This window comes from Etheostoma spectabile, unplaced genomic scaffold, assembly GCF_008692095.1.
Source record: "Etheostoma spectabile isolate EspeVRDwgs_2016 unplaced genomic scaffold, UIUC_Espe_1.0 scaffold00002038, whole genome shotgun sequence".
Classification (NCBI taxonomy): domain Eukaryota; kingdom Metazoa; phylum Chordata; class Actinopteri; order Perciformes; family Percidae; genus Etheostoma; species Etheostoma spectabile.
Window position 1 is genome coordinate 29,536 of NW_022602843.1, and position 23,543 is coordinate 53,078.

A 23,543-nucleotide genomic window follows, 5' to 3' on the forward strand; every position below is an offset into this window, starting at 1 on the left:
AACATAAGGTTATACTACGTACACTGTATAACAATACATTACGTGTGTTTCTTTTTTCATCTTACATTTTTGCTAGCTGTTGTGTAGTTATATTGTTTTTACAATTATCTTTGTTTAATATCTGTGACTCATTACTACTAAGTAATGGTCATGTGTTTTCTCCCAGTTTCACCCTTTGTTACTCAAATAAACGTGTTACAAGGATCCCGGTCGCCAGTGCTTGATGGTGGAAGGTGTTAGCTGCTGGTCAGATTGCACAGCGTTACGTACGTGAAGGACAAGACGTATTTCATGGTAAGTATTTCCAGGTAATCTCTGCACCTCTAATCTCTGCACTCTGTTATTCTAATATTACCATGTAATAAAATTGAAACAGGCAGTTTTGCATTTTGCACCACTGCCTTCTAAATCTCTAGCCATGCGCCATTTCTTGCCTAAAACAATATAACCAACAATATGTAAATTAAATTTGATAGATGTAACTCCCTGATGGTCTAATGGCTAGGATTTAGCGCCCTTATAGCCGCAGGCGGGGTTCAATTCCCGGTCAGGGAATGGTCAGGACTTGACGATAAAGATTTAAAAGAGCAGTTTTTGGTTGATTTGTCAAATTCTTCCTCATTAGTTTAACGTTTTTAAAGAGTACCATTTCTTTAAATCAGACCCCGACAGTGGATGTATCCTTTTGTCATCATTGATGGGTCATAAACACTTCATCTGCCTCCATCTCAATAACAATTCAAGCAGTAACTAAACCCCTAACCAACATTTAACTGAAACCAATGTATGTGAGAGTCAAGTAATGTTATTGTTGGATCAGGTCCAAATTTTGACATTTTAGCACAATGCAAAGGTGCATAACAGATTTTTTTTCTACTACCTGGAGCGATGCAAAGCAGGGGTGGCCCCGACTAGTCAAGGAACAGCAAGAGACTGGTATTTAAGACTACAAACTGACTATGTGACAGATGTGTAATCTGTCATGTCCTGCCTTCTGAAGCTCTAGCCAGGCGCCACTCCTCGCCTAAAACAATGAGTCATTCCAGTAAGTGAAAAGAAAACTCACATCTACAAAGATAAATTGAAAGATGTGAGGTGACCCTGATGGTCTAGTGGCTAGGATTCGGCGCTCTCACCGCCGCGGCCGGGTTCGATTCCCGGTCAGGAATGGTCAGGACTTGAGAGACTCGGTGTGATGTTTGAAAGAATAAGTTCCTGGACTTGATTTTAATCTGTCAAATTCTTCCTCATTAGTTAAAATGAATCAACATCAGTTATATAACTTACAGCTCTCAAAGACGCACACAATCTCAACTGGTTTATCCTTTAGAAAGCTAGTCTCTTTTTCTTTTCTCTCACTTTTTGTCTCTGTCTGGCCTTATGTATTGCTTGTATTACATCAAGTGACCTGCATACCAATGACCGTAAAGATTAATATGTACAGTACATGGTTTTTCAGAACTGTACCTTCAGATAAAGGTAAGGCCACTTGGGTTATCTTGGGCTGCTCTATATTCACCTGCAGAATGATAAACCCTAGAGTTGGCTTACTCCAGGTTATTTAAGCAACAAACGTCCCTGGGTGGACTTGAACCACCATCCTTTCGGTTAACAGCCGACTGCGCTGACCTATTGCGAACAAGGTGAGGGCCATGTGGGGCCTCTGAGCATCATTTATAGACTAATTAATTATTCTCGAGTCAAATTTTTATTGGAAAACACATACTAACATGAACATAGAAGGGCATGTCGGGCCTATCTGAGCATCACTTATAGACCAAGTAATTATTCTCAAGTCAATCTTTTTATTGGAAAAAGCAGCTTACATGACCATAGAATATGTTTAGTTTTCTCCGTTTAAGTAATGCATATTAGTATCTCCATACTTCCAGCCAACAATATCCTATATTACTGAACATTTATCTATCTCCATCTGTACAGGCTTAGCAATATACTAAATATAAAGTAAAAGTAGCCTTATGAATGACAAAGCTCCCTGGACCAGGACACATGTTACTAGAGAGCACACTGAGAAACTACAGTAGGACATGGAGAACAGACTCTTTATTTTTATATGCCATTGCCTACATTTTAAAGGCCGTCTGCCAATAGGCCTAAAACATATATAAACATATAGCCTATTTATATTGACAGAGACTGGGACTCCAGGTTTATAAGATTTGACCCGAGTAGCAAGATATGAATTCAAGTGTGATTTGTGACAAGTCTGTGTATGTTCAATTTAATTAGAGTAAATTTGTAATGGTAACTCCGGGAAATTATTGAAATTTGTGAGGACTAGATTAGAACTGGATTTAAAGCTGATTGTGGTTTCAACTTCGGCCCAGGTGTGTCTGTTAAAAAACACAGACGGAGACAACTTATCTCTGTTGATTTATTACAATCAATCTCAGTATAAACATGGGGGGGCAGCTCTGCTAGAATGTGTGGTGGTAATAAATGAAATAACAACATTGTAAAGGCTACCATACACAATGTTATAGGAATCATATATGCTAGTAAAAATAAACAATAAACCAACTACTAATTACATTATCTTAATGAGCAAGGACGTTCAACAATCGCCATTATATCCAATCAACAGCCAGTGTAACCTAGCAACAGTAGAAGAACGTAAACAAGGTAACTTTTAAAGTACCAGACTACAGACCAATTCAACAACAGGCTTAAATGAACTGAACATCAGTTCTATGAACTTACAGTTCTCAAGACACACACACGATCTCAACTGGTTATCCTCAGACAGCTAGTCTCTTTTCTCTTACTTTTGTCTCCGTGTTGCCGTGCGCGCCTGCTCGTGGTGTGAGGCGGGTGTCCGCGCTATTCTCCGACATGGACTCCAAATCACACTGATAGACAACCTTTAGCACCAAAATTACTGAGTACAGTAATGAAGTGTTGGTACTTCGTTATTTTGTTAACCAAGCATATTGTACTTCGTTACTTCCCATCTCTGATGACTGTAAAGATTAATATGTACATGGTTTCCAGAACTGTATCTTCTGATAGACTAAGGCCACTTGGGTTATCTTTGGGCTGCTCTATGGTCTACTGAAGAAGGATAAATCCCAGAATTGCTCAATCCAGATATTAAGCACCAAACGTCCTGGGTGGACTTGAACACCATCCTTTCGGTTAACAGCCGACTGCGCTGACCTATGCGCCACAGAGACTGCAACATGTCTGATGTTTTTTTTATTTCTGATTCGGATGTAGAGATGGACAAACGACTCAAAAGCATAATACTTCTTGCCGTGACATAACAAGAAACAGTAAAAAAAAGAGGTCGGCGAGATAGAGTTCAAGACCCTTTTTTCAGGACACCCAAACTTTGTCGCTCAATATGGCAGGAATTCTATGCATCCAGGGCCAAATGTTTACCATTTCATCCACTACGGGCCCCTAAGAACTTTACATGTGTTGACAATAAAGACGCTCACAAAACGCTGCACTTGGAATTGCGTTTCTCATGCACATTCATGTCCTCTTAAATACAAAGAACTGCTAAGTTCTTTATTCCCAATATCAACTCTTAGACATTAGTTCCAAATGAAAATACTGTTGTCAGAAGTGGGATTTGAACACACACCTCCAGTGGAGACTGCGACCTGAACGCAGCGCCTTGGGCCGCTCGGCCATCTGACTGATCCAACAGATCTTCAGTAGGACCTGTCTCAAAAATTATAATATAGTAAATTAAACATGTCATGATATAGTAGGTTCTCAATCATGAGAACCTACACAGTAAAAAATGGGGTGTTAATATTTCAGAGTAAACATATTTTAACCCAGATAGAGTATTTTCAACATTTTGAAGAGTAAAGTTGCTCTATCAGTGGAGTTAAAAGTGAGTGTAAAAATCTGCAGAAACGTAGCATTTTCAACTCTACGCGCAGTGATGAATATCCGCCATTCTGCTGTGCTGAAGTTTGGCACATGTCGGTGGAGGAAGACTGCGAATGAGCGTTATACCAACTTGGTAAGTAACATCCCTGTGTTTTAACACCAAACGATATTTTTTAACGTTAAGTTACATAATTTTAAAGTTTTGCTGATATGAGTCAAGGGTATTAACGTAACCTTAACGTTAACCAGCTAGCAATCCATGTCGTTGATTTCAACATTTCAATATCACGTGGTGTTGCAATATTTCACTTATGAACGATTTATGCGTAAAATAACGTTAGCTCGGTCGCTATAACAACAAAATATTTAATACAGTTAACAGCTTTTCATAGCTAATGTATTTTTTAGCTTCCCAGGCAACGTTAATCTGTTTATAACGTTACTGGCAATGTTAGCAATTGCATGCTTCTGATAGTTAATGTTGGTCTTATATAAACGATAATTAGATCACTGATTGCATGTACGTGTTTGTTTAACATGGCTATTTTAACGGGTTAAGGTTACTGTTCGAACTAAAATATCTAACTTTGGCACAGCTATTTGGTAACGTTAGCTAATGAGACAACGTACGTGCCTCTAAAATTTAACTAGCCTAAACCTATATTTGCTGCAGAAAATAGCCAAACGTTATTCAACCAGCACAACTTTGTCTTCTTCAGCCGCCCTTTGTAACCGTGTAACATCTAGTGCATTGCCAGTACTGAGAGAAATGGATAGGTAACTTTTATTTGAACTAGCCCTAAATTATGATTTTGAATATATTTTCTATGTTAACAGGGGCAAAATGCTGTTGCGTGTTCAATTCGGGGAAGAGCAGAAATACGTCAAGCTGTCTGAGCTGACATTCGATGCTTTCTTGAAAGAAGGTGGGTACATTAGGTTAAAGCAAAATACATCACCCAATAACAAAATAATACAGCATTAACCTATTATGCTATGATATCTAGTTAGGTCAATAATCATTGCTGTTCAAACTCCGGTGCAGGTCTTTCATCTTTTTTTGAATACAAAATTAAATATGACCATTGATTCTTGTGACAAAGTAATGTTTTTTCTTTATTAAACTTTTTTAAACAGCATGTCTAAAATTCAACATACCAGAAAGCAGGCAGCCAGACATTAAGGTTTATGACCAGTCAGACACAGAAGTTGACACAGAGGTTTTGAAGAAATAGTGAAGGAGTCACCTGGAACTTTCAGAATCATGCTGGGCAATGGAGGACTTGGTATTTATTCAGACAATTCACAAATTATTTTGTTTAGTTTAAAGGCCGGAATGAGAATATTTATTGTCTTAAAAATAACTGATTCTTGTAATGTGTTTATATTTTGTACATATTTCATAATGAACAGGTGCCTCTCAATCATCATCATGCTCGGGTACATCTGATGACACCATCATCCTGAATTTAATGATGGGTGACCCTGTTGAAGAAGTAGCCGCTGACGAAGGAAGCCAGCCTAAAAGGCCATGCCACATAAACTACGAGGCAAAATCGGTAAGTGGTGGAAATTGCTGTTAAGTCCAATCTGAATGTGTTTCACCATGGGAAGTGTTCTAGATAAGTATTTTTTTCAACATTACATATGGTTTCACAATAACGGAAAGCACATTTTATTCCACCTATAGTTGATTGAAAAAATCCTAACATCAAAACCTGGTGGTGAACGCATTATGCAAGAGTATGGAAAAACCAAATCTCTGACAGATGCCACCAGAAGACAGATGATTAACATACTTGCTGCTGAGATGACAGAAAACATGGGTAAGCATTAAGGGGCTATAAAGAAACATTGTATTATTTTACAGTTATTAATTATGTAAATTGTGTTGTGCAATGTCAATGAGTATGATGTTAACTTTGAATTCATTTGCTAGGACATCCCCCCCAAAAGTGTTAGAGTGATGTATGCACAGGGGATAGTAACCTTGTTTCCCTATCTAGAAGACCCATACTCACAACATGGATATGTAAGTAAATGGGTTAGTGCAACATTATGCACATATTCACTGTTTGAAATGTTAATAGTACTCCTTTATAAATTATTATAATTGCATAGGAACATTACTACGATCCGGAGAGTGGTTCGGGATACCTTGCATGGCGATTGAAGACCATACAGAGAAAATCAGCAGAGGAAAGAGGTGCCTCAGTCAGCAAATCTCCTAAAGGTATGTTTACTGATCAGTGACATGTGATTATAACCTGTGAATTGTACAGAAATTAGTTCTTAACATTGTATTTTCTCTTAAGTTGGTGGGCCAGGCCGTGGTCGTCAGCCCTTCGCCAATGATAGAGAGCTGTCTGATGAGGATGTGGAAGCAGCTATTGCTGTTTTAAAACACTCTTCTGATGAAAAGACTGTCCGTGAGAAGATGAAAATGACCTTCATATATCGGCAAGCAATGGTCAACGATGAAGCCAAATCATCAGATGTCTTCTTGGTCTTCCCACGATTTCTGGACACACCAGGACTGGTATGACATCTTAATAATTCATTGCATCACCAAAATATCCAATGTAGCATTATGTATCACTCATCACTTCTGTCTATGTGTGTTACATTGCAGATAGAACAAGATTTCAGACTTCTGTTTGGTGAGGCCACGGCCAACAAATTTTTGGAGAAGTGGCCAACCACTTTCAAAGCAAAAGTAATAAAGGAAAGCCATGGACTTGTACCCACCACAGAACTCTTGGATTTGATGCGCAATGCTGAGTCAGCTGCTGAAGTTGAGAATGGTATGAATGGAACTGTTTTACTTTTATTGTGGGTTAAGTAGGTGTGTAGAAAGTGTACATTTCCATATTGGTGCTAGTTGTCAATTTGAATGCTATACTATGGTATAATGTTAACCAGGTTTTTATTCACTTATTTGTAGGCTGGGACAGTGACATGTCTGCCATCTTGCTGCTGCTACATTTGCTACCACCATCTGCACAAGGTAGAAAGAGGCGGGAAAGCTGTCTGCATATCAAGCTGTAGATCAGCTCATCAGATTTCAAAAGGTATGCTTAAATGATTAGTTCACTTCTAAAAACATTTTGGCTGATAATTTACTAACACGCATGTCATCCAAGATGTTCATGTCTTTCTTTCTTCAGTCAAAAAGGTTTGAGGAAAACATTACAGGATTTTTCTCCATATACTGGACTTCAATGGGGACCAATGGTTTGAGGGTTCAAGTCTGTCTCAATGTAGCTTCAAAGTCTCGACATGATCTCAGCAGAGAAATAAAGTTCTTATCTAGCAAAACAAACAGTCGTTTTCAAAACCCTCAAACCATTGGTCCCCATTGAAGTCCATTATATGGAGAAAAATCCTGTAATGTTTTCCTCAAACCTTAATTTTTTTTTAAAATGAAGAAAGAAAGACATGGACATCTTGGATGACATAGGGGTAAGTAAATTATCAGCAAAAAATGTTTTCAAAGTGAACTAATCCTTTAAGAGTTGTTTAAAATATATCTTCCATCACTTCCATCTTGTGCACAGTTTGAGGTGATCTGATCTATTGTCAGAAATTAGTCACTAAAACAATTCTGTTAAATGTGTTTTGTTGTAGGTTGGAACCAGTGTGCAGCAGCATCTAGACAACATCACCCAAAGCAGTCAGCCCTACCTTCTCGCCCAGGGATCCACACAAAGCACCATTCACTCCTTCTTCATTGTGGTTGACAAGAATGCACTTCCATGCAAGGCAAAAGGTTCAGTTGGCGCTTTTGACGAACTCTTTAAAGCCCATTACGTCTTTGGTACGTCATACAGTTCTTCCCTGAGCAGCTTTTTCACTTTTGTGCAAACAACCATCTATAACATCGACATGGGGGAAACAAAGGAGACCCTAGAGTTGCGGAGTTGCGAGCAAGAATGGTGCGTTAGTTGAGATAAAACTATGAAGTGTTTTCTTTGCAAAAGTGACCATGGAAGTCCAAACAACCTTGTTAAGCACTTTAAGGTAATTCATGGACTATGTACAGGCAGGACTCTTTTTTTGAAGTGTGGTCAAGAAGGATGCTCACGTTCTTTTGGTAGTTTTTCAGGTTTAAGAAAGCATCTTAATAAGTGCCATGGAAGCAGTTTAGTTGATTCTGTGGAATCTGATCTTTCATATCCTCAAAGCACCATCAATACAAGTAATGTTTTTCATGTTGAAGAGTCGACTGAAGAGTTAGAGGCCGAGTCACAGTTATCTTCGCCATACATTGTAAATAGTTGTTCAGCTGTAATTTCTGATCTAAAGGCAGCAGGTGTTGCTCAAAGTACACTGAATTCTGTAGTGACTTCCATGGAAGAGATTGTTCAAGATATCCATCAGCATGCTAAAGAGACAGTGATAAAGCATGTATTTAGTAATGAAAGAGAAACGGAAATGTGCAAGAAAGTTGAGGCGTGTTTGAGGGGTTAGAGAATCCTTTCACAATTCTAAATTCGGAATACAAACGATCAAAATTTATGACTGACAAGTGGGAAATGGTTGAACCAATTGAATGTGTGATTGGTTCAAGATTTGACACAAGACGAAATAAAAAGACTGGAACATATGATCAGGTAGTAGTTCAAGATAAATTCATGTATATTCCAATTTTATCTACACTGCAGTCAATATTTAAAAGTCCGTATGTTGCAGAAATGTTGCAACGCTCAGCAACCAGCGACTCTAGACTGAGAGATATTTGTGATGGATCTTTTTTAAAAGTCACCCCCTGTTCTCAACTGAGAAGCAGACAATACAGATCCAGATGTTCTATGATGACTTTGAGGTCGCCAACCCTCTGGGTCCAAAGCGAGGTATTCATAAATTAGGTGGAGTATATTTTACTTTAAGAAACTTCTCTCCAAAATGGAATTCTTTTTAGCTAACATACACCTGTGCGCCTTATTTCATGCTCAAGATGTTAAACGTTATGGTTTTAGTGAAATTTTTGCTCCCATTGTTCGAGATATTAAAGTGTTAGAGAGTGATGGTATTGAGATTCCATTATACAATGGTTTTGTTCGTGGCACTGTAGTGCAGGTTACTGGTGATAATTTGGGATTGCATTGTTTGTTTGGTCTAGTGGAGTCTTTCAGTGCAAGGTACTGTTGCAGGTTCTGTTTAGCGGAAAAGGAGGACTTTCAGACAGAATTCTCTGAAGACTCTTCCAAAATAGTTTTGCGCACCAAAGATGTACACACTGCTCACTGTCAAGAAATGGCTTGTAATCCATCCCTTCCCTACGTTTTTGGTGTGAAAAGGTCATGCATATTAAATTCATTGGAGTATTTTCACACAACAGAGAACTTCTCAGTTGATGTGATGCATGATGTGTTAGAAGGGGTGGGCCAGTACGAATTGAAGTTATTATTTCTGTATTTGAAGGAAAAGCATGTTACATCAGCAGAAATACATTCAAGAATACAAAGTTTTGATTATGGTTTCATGGAGAGAAACAACAGACCTGTAGCTGTTAATTTAAGTGAAGGATCTAATGATCTGGGACTGAATGCAGTTCAGTCCTGGTGCTTACTGAGGAATGTTCCTCTTATCTTTGGAGATTTGTTTACTTCTACTGACCAACACTGGAGCCTGCTTCTTTACTTCTTCAAATAATAAACATCATATTCTCGCCTATGTTATCTCAAGGTTATGTGTATATTTAAAACATTTAATTGTGGATCACCACACACTGTTTAAAAAGTTGTATCCTCAGAAAAAACCTTTTACCAAAGCATCATTTTCTTGTCCACTATCCCCGCTGCATCCAAAAAATTGGGCCTGTCCTTCATAGTTGGTGTATGAGGTATGAAGGCAAGCATAATTTTTTCAAAAAACAGCTTAAATCGTTTAAAAATATTACCAAAACGCTTGCAAAAAAGCATCAGATTCATATGGCATATAGTTGGCGAAATTCAACAACTTTTAGTCGGTTTGACATTGGTCCAGGAAAAATGGTGTCTTTAAATATGGTAAAAGGAGGTTCTGGAATTGCTATGGCAATGCAAGTGCCCATCAGCATTCAGGTTATGAAGGTTAATTGGGCTAAACATAATGGGTTTTGTTTATCGACCAAACTTGGTTATCTGTGGGAAAGTTGAATCTGAAATGCCCGTGTTTTATCAGATTGAGTCAGTTCTGATAATGTTTGAAAAACTGTTGCTACTCACAGTGCCTTTAGTTACAGTAACTTTTCAAGAACATTTCCATGCTTATGAGGTGATCAAATCAAAGCAGGATTATGTTTTTTTTCATGTCGACAACCTGCATTACCCTAGGCCTTTTGACATACAAATGTCATATGGAGGGAATGACACAACTCTCCTCATCGTGCCATATTGCTTTCTCTGGTAAACATTTTTATGATGAAGATATGTTTCTGTCAGAGACAAGGCAATGGGTTTGCAATGTAATTTCACTGACATTGAAATGCTTTCTTTTTTTTGTGAAAATAAATGGTGAGTGCTGTGATCTATTGTGATTGTGCTTGTTTTCATTTGATTGTAGTTGATAGTTCTATAATTCAGTAACACTGCATCTTATGATTTATAATTTTTTAAATCACTGAGAAATGAAAAGTAAATATTACACTTAAAGTGTCATTTTTTAAAGGAAAATTGTAAAAAAATTAACTCTACAGTGTGATCATATTACTCTTAACAGTGCAATTAAACTACAGTGTTAAATACATTTACACATTTCATTGTTATTTTTTACACAATATTGAGTAGAATTAACTCTAAAAACTTAACACTGACCAAAGAGTTAATTTTACACTGATTTTGAGCGGGACCAAATGTTATCTGAAACGGAGTCAATTTCAACTCTATAGGAGTTAAATTAACACTTCAGTTTTACTGTGTACTATATCATGACATGTCTGACGGGGCGTACCTATAACCATCCAAAGACTGAGACTGCCAATATGTTCAATGCCCGTATATGTTTAATGTATTCATATTTCGTTATTTTCACAATGTTTATTCTTCATCGGGTAGGACTGCATTTTTCTTAGGCGGCATATTCCTGGGCCTGGTGGTATCTGGCTGCACCAGAGCACCGGGATGTCAGGCTTAAATCCCCACCTCTGAAAAGTGCGCTTCTTAGCGGATTATGTCTGGCCATGTCATAAATAATAGAGGCGAGGCCTCAAAACTGAGAATATATTGGGGCGTGATATTTAAATTACAATCGTTTCTAGCCGCTGCATTATCAATGTACGATCATTCTTACGCTCTGATTGGTGTGATACGAACGTTTCATGAATCTTCACGTGAAGCCTGTCGTACGTTAGGTTAATAAATGAGGGCCATTAGCTCTAAGGATGTGCTTCAATACATAACTGAAGTGGACCCACTAATGAGTAGCACAATGGTGCAATCTGTTTACCTTGTCATAAGCTAAAGCCTTTTCCCAAGCTAAAAGAAAACAAGGCACTCTTCTGCAAAGCACAGCTGGGAGTGCTTGAGAGTCCTTTGAGGGCAGCGTGATTTTAGGCTGAGATGCTTCAGGTGTGTTTAGGTGTGAGCCCAAATAGTCGTTGAGCGACAAAGACAAGACAGCGATCAGGTGATAGACGGGGTATTGATGTCCATCCATGCAACCGATGGATAGATCAAAACCTTTAAACAGTCCAACCACATTACTACAGGATCCTGACAGGGTAGTGGATGTCAATTTTTAATCTGCCAGAACATGACTTGCCACTTTTTATGGGCTGTCAACAACTTTTCAAGCATTATATCATGATTCACCTTACCATGGAAATCAGCGTTAGCAGAGGATGGTTCAATCCATCAACCTCTAGGTCAGAGGCCCAGGACGCTTCATTGTGCCAATCTGCTGAAATTCACCCCAGATGGGGACTTGAACCCACAAATTTACATCTCCAAAGCTCACCAGGTCAGGAGAAATGAAATGAAACAGTAACCTTGACCTTTGACCTCCAAAATCGAAATCAGTTCATCCGCGACTCTAGTGGTTATGTATGCCAAATTTAAAGGTCTTCCCCTAGGCGTTCAGGGATATTGCATTCACAAGAATAGGATGGACAGACATGAGGACACAGTCACCTTGACATTGAACCTTTGACCTCCAAAATCTCGCAATTGATTTGCGAGTTCAGATGAATGTTTTGCAAACTTTGAAGAAACACAAACAGGGCGTTGTGATAAGATGGTGCTGTCTATCGTTGTTTCTGAGATCAACAATACCTCTAAAGTTGAATAGCTATTGCGTACCCGGGTGGTAATATTAGAGAAGAGCTCTCGTTGGCACTGTAGGTGGACAATTTAGAAAATTAAGTTACTTTAAACTTTAAACTGTTACATCTCCTCTGAATCACCATCTGCAAATTTCCAAGCCTCGTTGGCATGCCGACCACCATCTACAGGATGTAAATCACTGGCTAGCTATGCAGGAGTACCTCATACCTTTACCAAGTTCAGCTGGTTAATAGTTATGGTCAAATGAAGCTTCATAAGCTTTCTGAAACAATTTCTTCATTTTCTGAACTTATTCACTCAGTAGTGTTTTTAGATGGTTGTGCATCTGTGATTGCCCTAGAGGTCTCTCAGTCCAGCACCTCTCCCGCTCACCTTTGTTAGTTTTACACTGTCCAGCATAAAATCACTGACACCATACCTCACAACAATCCCCATGCATACACCATGCATACATGTATACAACCTTTGCACACAGTCTTTTGTCTCCCCTTTTCATGGGGTCATGACAAAGCATCTAGTGTTGATCTTAGCCTGTTGTGAGAACATAGGTCTCCACATACATTGTTTTTATAAGATTGACAACCAAATTGTTAGTTTTTCTGAGATTTTCCCAACCATTGCAATGTCTTTTGTTGCCTCGTTGGCGCAGTAGGCAGCGCGTCAGTCTCATAATCTGAAAGTTGTGAGTTCAACCCTCACACGGGGCAGGTGTTTAAAAAAACTAAAAAAACACTACTGCTGCTAAAAAGTGAAAGTTGGTTGAAACACAAGCACATGAATGAAATTTGTCATTCTTTGGTTATTTCTGAGATTGATACAATGAAAGGAATTATTTAAGAGTGGTAGCAAACCAATGAAAAGGGTTATAGAAATAAATGGTATGTCCTTGGACATACTATCCAAGCAGGGAGATGAGTACAGAGATTTGGTGCTAGCAAGATGGATGTAGGTTGCCCATTTTCATTTAGACTTACCAACAACATTGTTATGATACAAACCTGCTTGAAAAACAGTCACAATTCTTTTAAAGACTTGCGCATGGAAACCACACTGATATGATAGTGTCTGAATTTGTCCAGTCCATACAAGCATGTCAAATGGACCAACTCATCTAGCAGAATGTGCAACTCTACACCTGAAACAGGGACTTGAACCCTGGACCCTCAGATTAAAAGTCTGATGCTCTACCGACTGAGCTACCCAGGCTTCAAAAGCAAGTGACTGTGGAAAAAACAATCTGCTGAACTACAGATTAAAGTGCAAGTAAATGAAAGACCATTGAGCTGTTGCCATGATCACCGTCTTCTGGACAGCAGGAGGGTAGACCATAATTTGCACAATGGCAACACCAAATGTTATTGCACAAACTGGTTGAAAATTGGCCAAAAAGGTTAATTAAAAAGCTCAAAGTCACAAACTCATCATGGCGACTAGCAGAATGTGAACATCCAGCAAACCTGCATGCAGATGACAATAGCGAGCACTCATACATATCCCAGAATCAAGCTGTTGCCTTACCAGGGACTTGAGCTGTGGTTTTCTTTTTCGCTGAAAACGTTGATAACCTAATGCAATTTTATGGCTCCAGACAAATAAACTTTACTGCTAGTGGTACAATAAAACAACTCTCCCTCTTGATCAGCTTCCTCTTGACGGAAAAAAAATCCACCAGATGACTTGCCATCCAAGCAGGGAGATCAGCACAGAGATTTGGGTGCCATCAAGATGGATGTAGGTTGGCCATTGTTCATTAGAGATAGCACCCGCATTGTTATGATGCAAACCTGCATGAAAAACAGTCACATTTCTTTTTAAAGACTTGTGCATGTTACTTAAATGATACAGTGTCTGAAAGTGTTAAGGATGCCAAAGTGTACAATTATCATGGCATCAAGCAAAATGTGCTACTTAACGTGTGCAACCCAGTTATTGCCTGATTTTTTTAGATCACTAAAGTGACATGTGATGTTGTATTGTACCATAAAAGCCTTTATTGGAGGTGTTTTTGCAACTTTAGTGTGAAGATTGTATGTAAAGGTTTATTATCATGAATTTCAGTCTTACCTTGGAAGCTTAGGGCTCCTGCACACTGCCTGCATGGCATGAGCGTGTCAGCTGAGGTTAAAATGCCTACCGTATGGGTCAATACTGTTAACATGGAGAAATAATAAAAACAGACACGCCACACACCAACTGCTATGTGGACTGTTGAGGAGGACTAAATTAGGACTGTGTTTTAAGCTTTCCATGGCTTTCCATGTGAATGGCATGATAACAGCTGTTTCAGTTGATGGAACATTGGCTGACCGGAGGGATGTGGTAATGACCTTTGTGATGATGGGGACTTATGGCATGGAGGTTGGATTTTACCAGGGCTGTGGGGAAAGGGTCTCTCATCTCTCAAGTCCTTGCATAAGACTTCTGTTGTTCTCGGTAGGCCTGCCTATGAATAGTGAGTCCTGAGGTGTCGCTCAAGGACACGTCCAGCTGTTTTCATTTGCCGGAGTTTGTAGGGGTCCCCTACTGGAGCTGGCTGGACAATGATGATGAATGGAAGCAACCCTGTTCATTAGCTCATTGTATTCTTGCAAGACAGGCTCCTCTGTAGAAGGCGCTGTAGCTTAGTGGTTAAAGCGCGTGTCTTGTAAACAGGAGATCCTGGGTCCAAATCCCAGCAGTGCCTAGTTATCAATTAATGAAGATCCGGGTCCAAATCCCAGCAATGCCTCATTATCAGTTAATATTTATGTTATCTGCACTACAAAGTGTATATATTTGTTATTATTTTTGCTAAGTGCTTAACAACCATAATAATTTTGCCCCATGTGGCCTGTTGATGGGCAATAAATATCTAAAGGGAAATGGATTGGACCCATTTTAATGCTTTAAACTTGTTTTGTTGGGTGGGGCTGAATGTGGCCCCAGTGTACACATGACCCTGTGACATCACTCTTGGGTGAGGTTTCAGGCGTGTGATGCTGACTGAGGTCAGAGGTGAAATAAACATGAACTTTACCAGCCAAGGCACTTTGGGCGCTGACTGTGTGATTTTAACGTCTTCGATGCTTCTGGAATGAAAATTAATAAATTAATTATTTGATATTGTTGACTATATCGGGATATGCAAACTAAGGAAGAATCACCTTCCACCGCTCTATTACCTCCTCAGGTGAGGTCAACCGCCAATAAACTGTAATTTCTCAAAATATCATCCTTCCCTATATGCCTTTGCATCTTGGATATTTTTCTGTTGTTTAGACATGGCTACATTCACTTAAAGTATCCAAAGTGCACAATACTCCACTGTACTCTGTTCAGTTGTTTACTGAAACGTGTTCATCCCCAGAGGTGCTGTGGCTTAGTTGGTTAAAGTTCACTCAGTGTGAGTGAAATGAGCAGTTGACTGACACAGAACTGTAGTGGAGCCAAAGTAGTGCATTTTATAATTAATTTCATTAGTTATCAGGCAAATAGAACACCTTGTGGGCATGTTATTGGTGTTTCTGTGTAAATGTAACATGCCATTCATTTGCTACCAGGGTATCTTAACGGGAGTTGGGTTGACATGATGATGACACGCAAACAGAGGTAGTCTCTGCACCAAATAAATTAAGACTTAACACGGTTGGTACTCGTGGAGGTGCTGTGGCTTAGTTGGTTAAAGTGCCTGTCTAGTAGGGGTGTGTGACGAGACGCTTACTCCACGAGACGAGACACATCACGAGATGGGTTCACGAGAACGAGACGAGACGAGACTTTTTTTTAAATTTAAAGAAATCCTCGATGAAATATATGAATGGAAAATAGTTTTTATTCAACTGAAAAATCACAAAATGCAAAAGTGCATTTTGAAATCAACTATTAATGATGAATGTTATTTAACTTCTTTTTTTTTTTTACTATTTTAATGAATTATATGCAGTAAAGTACAATTTCACACGAGAAATTTTACTCCTAACAAATGATTTAAAGTGGCAGGGGGATCTCAATAGTAATTTCACGCTCCATCACGCTGACATCACATCGCCTCACGAGACAACTTTTCACCTCGACGAGAAATCTCGTAAAACGAGATCTCGTCAACCCTTACTGTCTAGTAAACAGGAGATCCTGGGTCAAATCCCAGCAGCACCTTGTTGTTGGAGAGATTACCTCTGTTGGTGTGTCATCATCTCCTCAGGAGATAAACTTGGATTAGCCGCTACGAGGAACTTGGTGTAAGCAACTGAACAGAGTGCAGTATTGTACTCTTGGATACTTTATGTGAATGTAGCCATATCTAAACAACAGAAAAGCATCCAAAATGCAAAGGCATAAAGATTCTTCCTTCAGTTGCATATCCCAATATAGTCAACTAATATCAAATAATATGTATTAATTTTTATTACAACAGCATCGAAGATGTTAAAATCACACAGTCAGCGCCCAAAGTGCCTTGGCCAGTAAAGTTCATGTTCATTTCACCTCTGACCTCAGTCAGCATCACATGCACCTGAAACCCACCCAACAGTGATGTCACAGGGTACTGGTGTACACTGGGCCACGTTCAGCCCCAACAACAAGGTTTAAAAGCATTAAAAAATGGGTCCAATCCATTTCACTTTAGATATTTATTGCCCATCAACACGCCACAATTGGGCAAATAATATAATGCTTGTTAAGCACTATAGCAAAACAAATGACAAATATATACACTCTTTGTAGTGCAAATAACATAAACATTAACTGATGATTAGGCACTGCTGGGATTTGGACCCAGGATCTCCTGTTTACAAGACAGGTGCTTTAACCACTAAGCTACAGCGCCTCCTACAGGATTGCCTGTCATGCAAGATTACAATGAGCTAGTGACCAGGTTCCAACCATCCATCCATCTTTGTCAAGCAGCTCCAGAGAGAGCTATAGAGAGAGAGTCTTCCGCTGAAGGCTCTACCACATGACTGTGTTTCACCAATCAAACGTCGTTGTGCAGTCACGTGACCATACTCGATCTCAGCATACTCTATCTTTACTTTGTTCAAGAAACTCATGCTTCAGAAGCAGACGCGTCATTTGGAGGAGTCAATGGGGAAGAGATGCGTAGTTTTAGGTAATAGGTCAGCAGGGGGTCGCTATACTGCAGGGAAAGTTCAAGGAACCATCCTCTGCTATAGGATTTAGTAGAGAATAGTTTTGATCCATTGATCTCTGGGTTTTGGGCCCAGCACGCTTCCGCTGTGCTATTCTGCTCTGCTGTTTGCACTTAGGGGTAACATGTAACATGTAAAGCAGGAGCTCTACCACTGAGCTACATACCCTGAAGATTTTCAGATTTGTTGACTTTTTTCTGAGATAGACTTAGACTTATCTTTATTAATCCTTTTGGGATGACTTACCGCAAGAAATTGAAATATTACAGAATAAAGAAGAAAACTGGGTAAAACATGTAATGTTAATGTTGTATATGGCTTCAACCTGTAAATGCAACTGTGGTGGCTTGAAATCAAACCTGGTTAAAATGATTGCACTGCTATGGTATAAATCATAATCAAAAAGTAACACACCTGCTGCCTTTCTGCTGGACAATACAAAGTTCACTGCAAATCTTGTACACATCTGGGCATTGAGACTGAAAATAAATGCTAAGAGATACATTGGTGGAGATGGGTTGCTTCCAGTACCTATGAGATAATACAAAAAGCAGAGCTACACCTGTTTGGACAAATGTTCATAATCTTTTCAATTAGTTAGTAGTAGTTACCAGACACGGGCAAAGAACAAATTGTAGTGCCCTGCCTGTGTCTGTGGATCCTCGTGGAGGCAGCTTAATTGGTTGATATGCTTTCTTATTGTACCATAACAGAGATCTAATATTTTTATCAAATCGGGTTGGGCAAGTAACCTTTCTGGCTACTTCTTGATAAATAAAGCAAGTAACCACAACAATGAAAACTACTGCAATGGCTGGGAATTGAACCATGTCAACTGCTTAGAAGGCAGCTATGCTCTCACTATACCACCATCACTGGACAACGCATTTGATGTCCTTAAAGGTTGGTTTTTCCTTTTTATTAAATTAAGGCAATAAGCTCAATTTCCAAAAGACGATTTTTAATTTCTCTTTTTGGACAACTTCAGCATGGGTTCCTAATCGCATGCATACCACTGTATGCATGTATACCTGCATGTAAAATTAGCCGCATTGACACAAAAAAAGAATTTACAGCAGCAGAAAGCACAATTTTAAGGACACACAGCAGACCTACAATGAAATTGTATTTGCACTGCTTGAAAATAGTAAGAACCTTCTTCATCACAAATGATGGTGCAGTACTTGATCCACATGGATCCACTTGCTGTCCCTCGGCTGTTCCTCCCTCTGTCCCATTTATGTTTTCTTCCTCCTCACTCTCTTCTTCATCCTCCTCACCCTCTTCTTCATCTCACACTCTGGAATATCCCTCTCTGTGTCAGAGCCCTCCCTTTCATCACACGCCCTCTCTCCAAACTCCCAGAACTCCTCTGGCTCTCCCTCTTCCTGCTCTTCACTCCCTTGATTTGTTTCTCTCACTGCTGTTTTCTCACTTTTTGTTAATAGGGCGCTATATCACTTCCTCGTTTCATGATAAATATTAAAGAAGATAAAACGTAGGGTATGCATTACATTTCCCTCCCTACTCAACACAGGCATAAAGCCTGTCGATTACTTTACACAAACGTAGTTATTTGTTATCGCAATGCAACAGCAAAGACGGATGAAGTACGTGTTAACATCCAGAGATGCAAAAGTACTCACTTCCCTACTCAAGTAGAAGTAGAGAGAAATTTCTTAATAAATACTCTGGTAAAAGTATAAGTACTGATTTAACTTCTGAACTCAAGTAAAAAAGTAACAAAGTAAAGGCTTAGCAATTTACTTAAAGTATAGAAGTAAAAGTAGCCTAAAAATATATAAACATATAGCCTATTTATTGTGACAGAGACTGGGACTCCAGGTTATTAAGATTCTCACGCAAGTATCAAGATATGAATTCAGTTGTGATTTTGTGAGAATTCCGTGAATATTGCCATTCAATTAGATTCATTTTGGTATGATGATGCAAAATAATAACTAACTCCAGTGAAATTATTTAAAATTTATTGAGGACTAGATTAGGACTGGATTTAAAGCTGATTCTGGTTTCCAATTTGGTCCCAGGTGTGTCTGTTAAAACACAGATGGAGACACCTTCTCTCTGTTGATGCTTTATTACAATCAAGCATCAGGATAAACATGGGGGGGGGGGGGGGTAGCTCTGCTATGGCTGTGTGTGTGTAATAAAATAAATAAATAACAAGGAATCATATATGCTAGTAATAATAACAATGAACCCACTATTAATTACATTATCTTAATGAGCAAGGACGTTCAACAATCGCCATTATATCGAATCAACAGCCAGGTGTAACCTAGCCAACAGTAGAAGAACGTAAACAAGCTAACTTTTAAATGTACCAGAACTACAGACCAACACAACAACAGGCTTACATGAACTGACATCATCAGTTATATGACTTACAGTTCTCAAAGACGCACACGATCTCAGCTGATTATCCTCCGGACAGCTAGTCTCTTTTTTTTTTTTTCACTTTTTTCTCCGTGTGGCGTGTGCGCCCGCTCGCGGCGTGAGGGGGTGTCCGCGCTATTCTCCGACATGGACTCCAAATCACACTGATAGACAACCTTTAGTACAAAACTAAAGTAACAAGCCAATTTTGTAAATGTAGGGAGTAGAAAGTACCGATATTCGAGTAGAAGTAAAAAGTCGCCAAAAAATAAATAGTAAAGTAAAAATACCTGAAAATCAACTGGAGTACAGTAATGAAGTATTTGTGTTTTGTTACTTCCATCTCTGATGACCGTAAAGATTAATATGTACATGGTTTGCAGAACTGTACCTTCTAATAGAGGTAAGGCCACTTGGGTTATCTTTGGGCTGCTCTATGGTCTCTGCAGAAGGAAAAATCCCAGAGTTGGCTCACTCCAGATTATTTAAGCAACAAACTTCCCTGGGTGGACTTGAACCACATCCTTTCGGTTAACAGCCGACTGCGCTGACCTATTGCGCCACAGAGACTGCATATGTCTGATGTTTTATGAGCGGGAGTTCGATCTTTAAGCCACAAACATTTGCTTTATGGCTTTTTGAGGTTGAGCTGCACATGTATGCTTATCAGGCTATTTTCCTGTTACTCAGAAATTGGGAAGCTGACTCATGCTGAAATGTAGAAGCTGGACGTGCATTGCCTTTTTCTTACATGTCAAATGAAATCTGACTTTGAATTCAAATATTTGGCATCCAAGAAAGTTCTGGAACTGATGATGTATCAGTCGTTTTGCTGGTGGTTTCTTGGTCACAGCAACCAGCTTGATCATTGACATACAGTTGCCGCCACCTATCACTAAACTGTTGGGTGGGGCCTTACGTATTTGCTTGTATTACATCAAGTGACCTGCATACCAATGACTGCAAAGATCAATATGTACATGGCTTGCAGAACTGTACCTTCTGATATAAGGCCACTTGGATTATCTTTGAGCTCATAGATCCTAGAGTTGGCTAACTCCAGGTTATTTAAGCAACAATCGTCTCGGGGTGGACTTGAACCACCATCCTTTCAGTTAACAGCCGACTGCGCTGACCTATTGCGCCACAGACTGCGCCTGGCTGATGTATTATGAGCGCCAACTTGATCTTTAAGCCACAAGCATTTGCTTTATGGCCTTTTGAGGTCGTGCTGCACATGTATGCTTATCAGGCTATTTTCCTGTTACTCAGAAATTGGAGAAGCTGCCTCTATGGTCTTCTGTAGAAGGATAAATCCCAGAGTTGGATCACTCCAGGGAGCTCGATCTTTAAGCCACAAGCATTTGCTTTATGTGAGCTTTGCTAACTGTGAGAAACTGTCACAAACGCAGATGCGAGGTGATGCAGCGGCGTCTAGAAGCTGAGGAGACAGGCTTAATTGCGGGTGGTGGAACATGTCTATGTCTGTGGATCCTCATGGAGGCAGCTTGATTGATTGTTATGTTCCCTTATTTGTGCGATATAACAGTGATCTAATGTTTTATCAAACCGGGTTGGGAGAGTAACATTTCTGGTTACTTCTGACGAATAAAGCAAGTAACGTCTCTCAAAGAAAGTTACTGGCTGGGAACCAAAGCCATATCAACTGCAACACATCTGTGCATTGAGAATGAAAATAAATGCTCAGAGATGCATCAGCGGCTTCCAGTAACTATTGATATTATAGTGTTATCCATGAAGGCACATCTGCCGTTTGTCATAATGAGATGTGTGACCACAATTAAACAGCGCCTCTCGTTGTTGGGCAGGATTCGAACCTGCGAGGGGAGACCCCATGGATTTCAAGTCCATCGCCTTAACCACTCGGCCACAACAACCTGAAAAGCAGTGCAATACTGATTTGCACTAATATTTACACTGACTCACGAAAAAAAACACGAGTAAAATAAAAAACACTGCATAAACTTTGCTACCGTGTGTTTATTTAAATATGGGTACACTTTACATGTAGGTGTATACTTTACTGCAAATTAAAATGAGATGTCAGGGTTTCAATCTCCACCTGTGAAAAGTGCTGCTTCTTAGCCGGATTACGTCTGGCCATGTCGTAAAGAAGAGGGCGAGGACTCAAAACCGAGAATATATTGGGGCGTGATATTTTAATTGTTGTGATTGTTGTGTGCCTTAATATCACACATGTGTTATATAATGAGAAAACTGCCTAGCAAACTCTTTTGACGGTTCCATGGTGTAATGGTTAGCACTCTGGACTCTGAATCCACGATCTGAGTTCAAATCTCGGTGGAACTGGTTTTAAGCCACAGCACAGGTGAAAACATTCAACCTTTCAACTTTCCACATCTAGTTTAATGTAAGCTTATGTTGGTGGGGGCATGTTGAGGAGTCACCTGGTTGTTAATGTAATCAGAAGGAGCTCCAAACTTGACAGTATTGACTGGAAGTGATAGGCTTTGAGTTGCATGGGGGATACACACTTTGTATTCAGTCTCATAATCACCATAAAATAAGCTATCATTGAAATTGAACTTGTGTTGCTGCAGTCAGAGTATACAGTGTTCATCCTGAATGGGCCAGTATAGTGCATCAGAATTGCTTGTTGAATGGTCTATTAGCTTTGGAACCCCCCTTTCCCCACAGCTTTCAATTGTCAGATATGGGTGGGGGAGTGGGCACTGTGTCAAACCCTTTCTGTGTAAAAAACTAAAGAAGTCTCTGGATGAGAGACAAACTTCTGCGGAGGACCTTTTTACCAAGTCCAATGTCCCTTGGCCTAGTTGTGCACTTTTGGGGTAATAGCATGGATCAGGAACCAAAACGGACACATCGGACTCATTGTGGGAATTGTACGGCAATATATGACACTTTTAGACCATGAAGACAGTTATCAGTTTATTTCCATCTGGCAGGTTTATTCGTGGACTCAGGTGGACATTTTGAGATAATGCACAATGTTGACCCAATGTCAGTCTATTTCCCATCTGGCAGGGACATTTCTGGATTCAGGTGGACATTGTGGACAGAAACATTGGTGGATCTTGATTCCCACCATAGGATTTGGCCTGTATTGCACATTCCCTTCACATCACGCGCAATGCCATGCCATTGTCAAGCCACATTGCCACAATGGTGACTTTCCATGTCTCCATGAACACCCCATAATGTGACTGACAGTTGAAGAAATTTTGTTAACTATGACAGGATGAGAACCTACAATAGAGTGACATGTTTAATTCACTATCTTATAATTTTTTAAACAGGTCCTACTGAACATCTGTTGGATCAGTCAGGATGGCCGAGCGGTCCAAGGCGCTGCGTTCAGGTTGCAGCCCACTGGAGGGGGGGTTAAAATCCCACTTCTGAAACCAGTGTTTTCATCTGGAACTAATGTCTGACACATGATATCGTGATTAAAGAATTTATCAGTTCTTGATGTAAGAGGACATGAATGTGCCCAAGAACGCAATTGCAAGTGCAGCGTTTTGTGAGAATCTTTATTGTCAACAGATGTAAAGTTACCATGTGTTTTGTACCGTACAGTAGACAGGAGAAGCGTGTACATTGCTGATTCCTGTGGCAAGTCCTTCAAAACCTGTTTTGACTTGCCTTTCCACATCCTCTGAACCTAGCTAACTAAATGACTTAAGTTGGCAAGCAATTGTTGCTTTTTCATCTTCATTGTCACTGTTGGTGCCTTCAATAGCATACATGTGGATATTATGAAAGAACTCCAGGCAAACCTGCGCAACACTTTTAAAGGGTTCCATGGTGTAATGGTTAGCACTCGGACTTTGACTCCAGCGATCGAGTTCAAATCTCAGTGGAACCTGATTTTAAGTTGCATGTA

General features: G+C 39.6%; 1 protein-coding gene and 3 non-coding genes across 4 annotated transcripts; 2 read left to right on the plus strand and 2 right to left on the minus strand.

Moving 5' to 3' along the window:
• The first annotated feature begins 5,822 nt into the window (after positions 1-5,822).
• Positions 5,823-7,761, plus strand: LOC116675539 (uncharacterized). Its single transcript, XM_032507273.1, has 5 exons — positions 5,823-5,899; positions 5,989-6,100; positions 6,183-6,406; positions 6,500-6,671; positions 7,495-7,761. The coding sequence occupies exons 1-5, from the start codon at positions 5,834-5,836 to the stop codon at positions 7,605-7,607; spliced, it is 687 nt and encodes a 228-aa protein (XP_032363164.1). The 5' UTR covers positions 5,823-5,833; the 3' UTR covers positions 7,608-7,761.
• A 6,980-nt stretch (positions 7,762-14,741) lies between these two features.
• Positions 14,742-14,814, plus strand: trnat-ugu (transfer RNA threonine (anticodon UGU)). Its single transcript has one exon. It is a non-coding gene; the product is annotated as a tRNA-Thr (tRNA).
• Positions 14,815-16,865: 2,051 nt separating this feature from the next.
• trnat-ugu (transfer RNA threonine (anticodon UGU)) lies at positions 16,866-16,938 on the minus strand. Its single transcript has one exon. It is a non-coding gene; the product is annotated as a tRNA-Thr (tRNA).
• A 4,535-nt stretch (positions 16,939-21,473) lies between these two features.
• trnas-uga (transfer RNA serine (anticodon UGA)) lies at positions 21,474-21,555 on the minus strand. The gene has a single exon. It is a non-coding gene; the product is annotated as a tRNA-Ser (tRNA).
• Between the last annotated feature and the right edge of the window lie 1,988 nt (positions 21,556-23,543).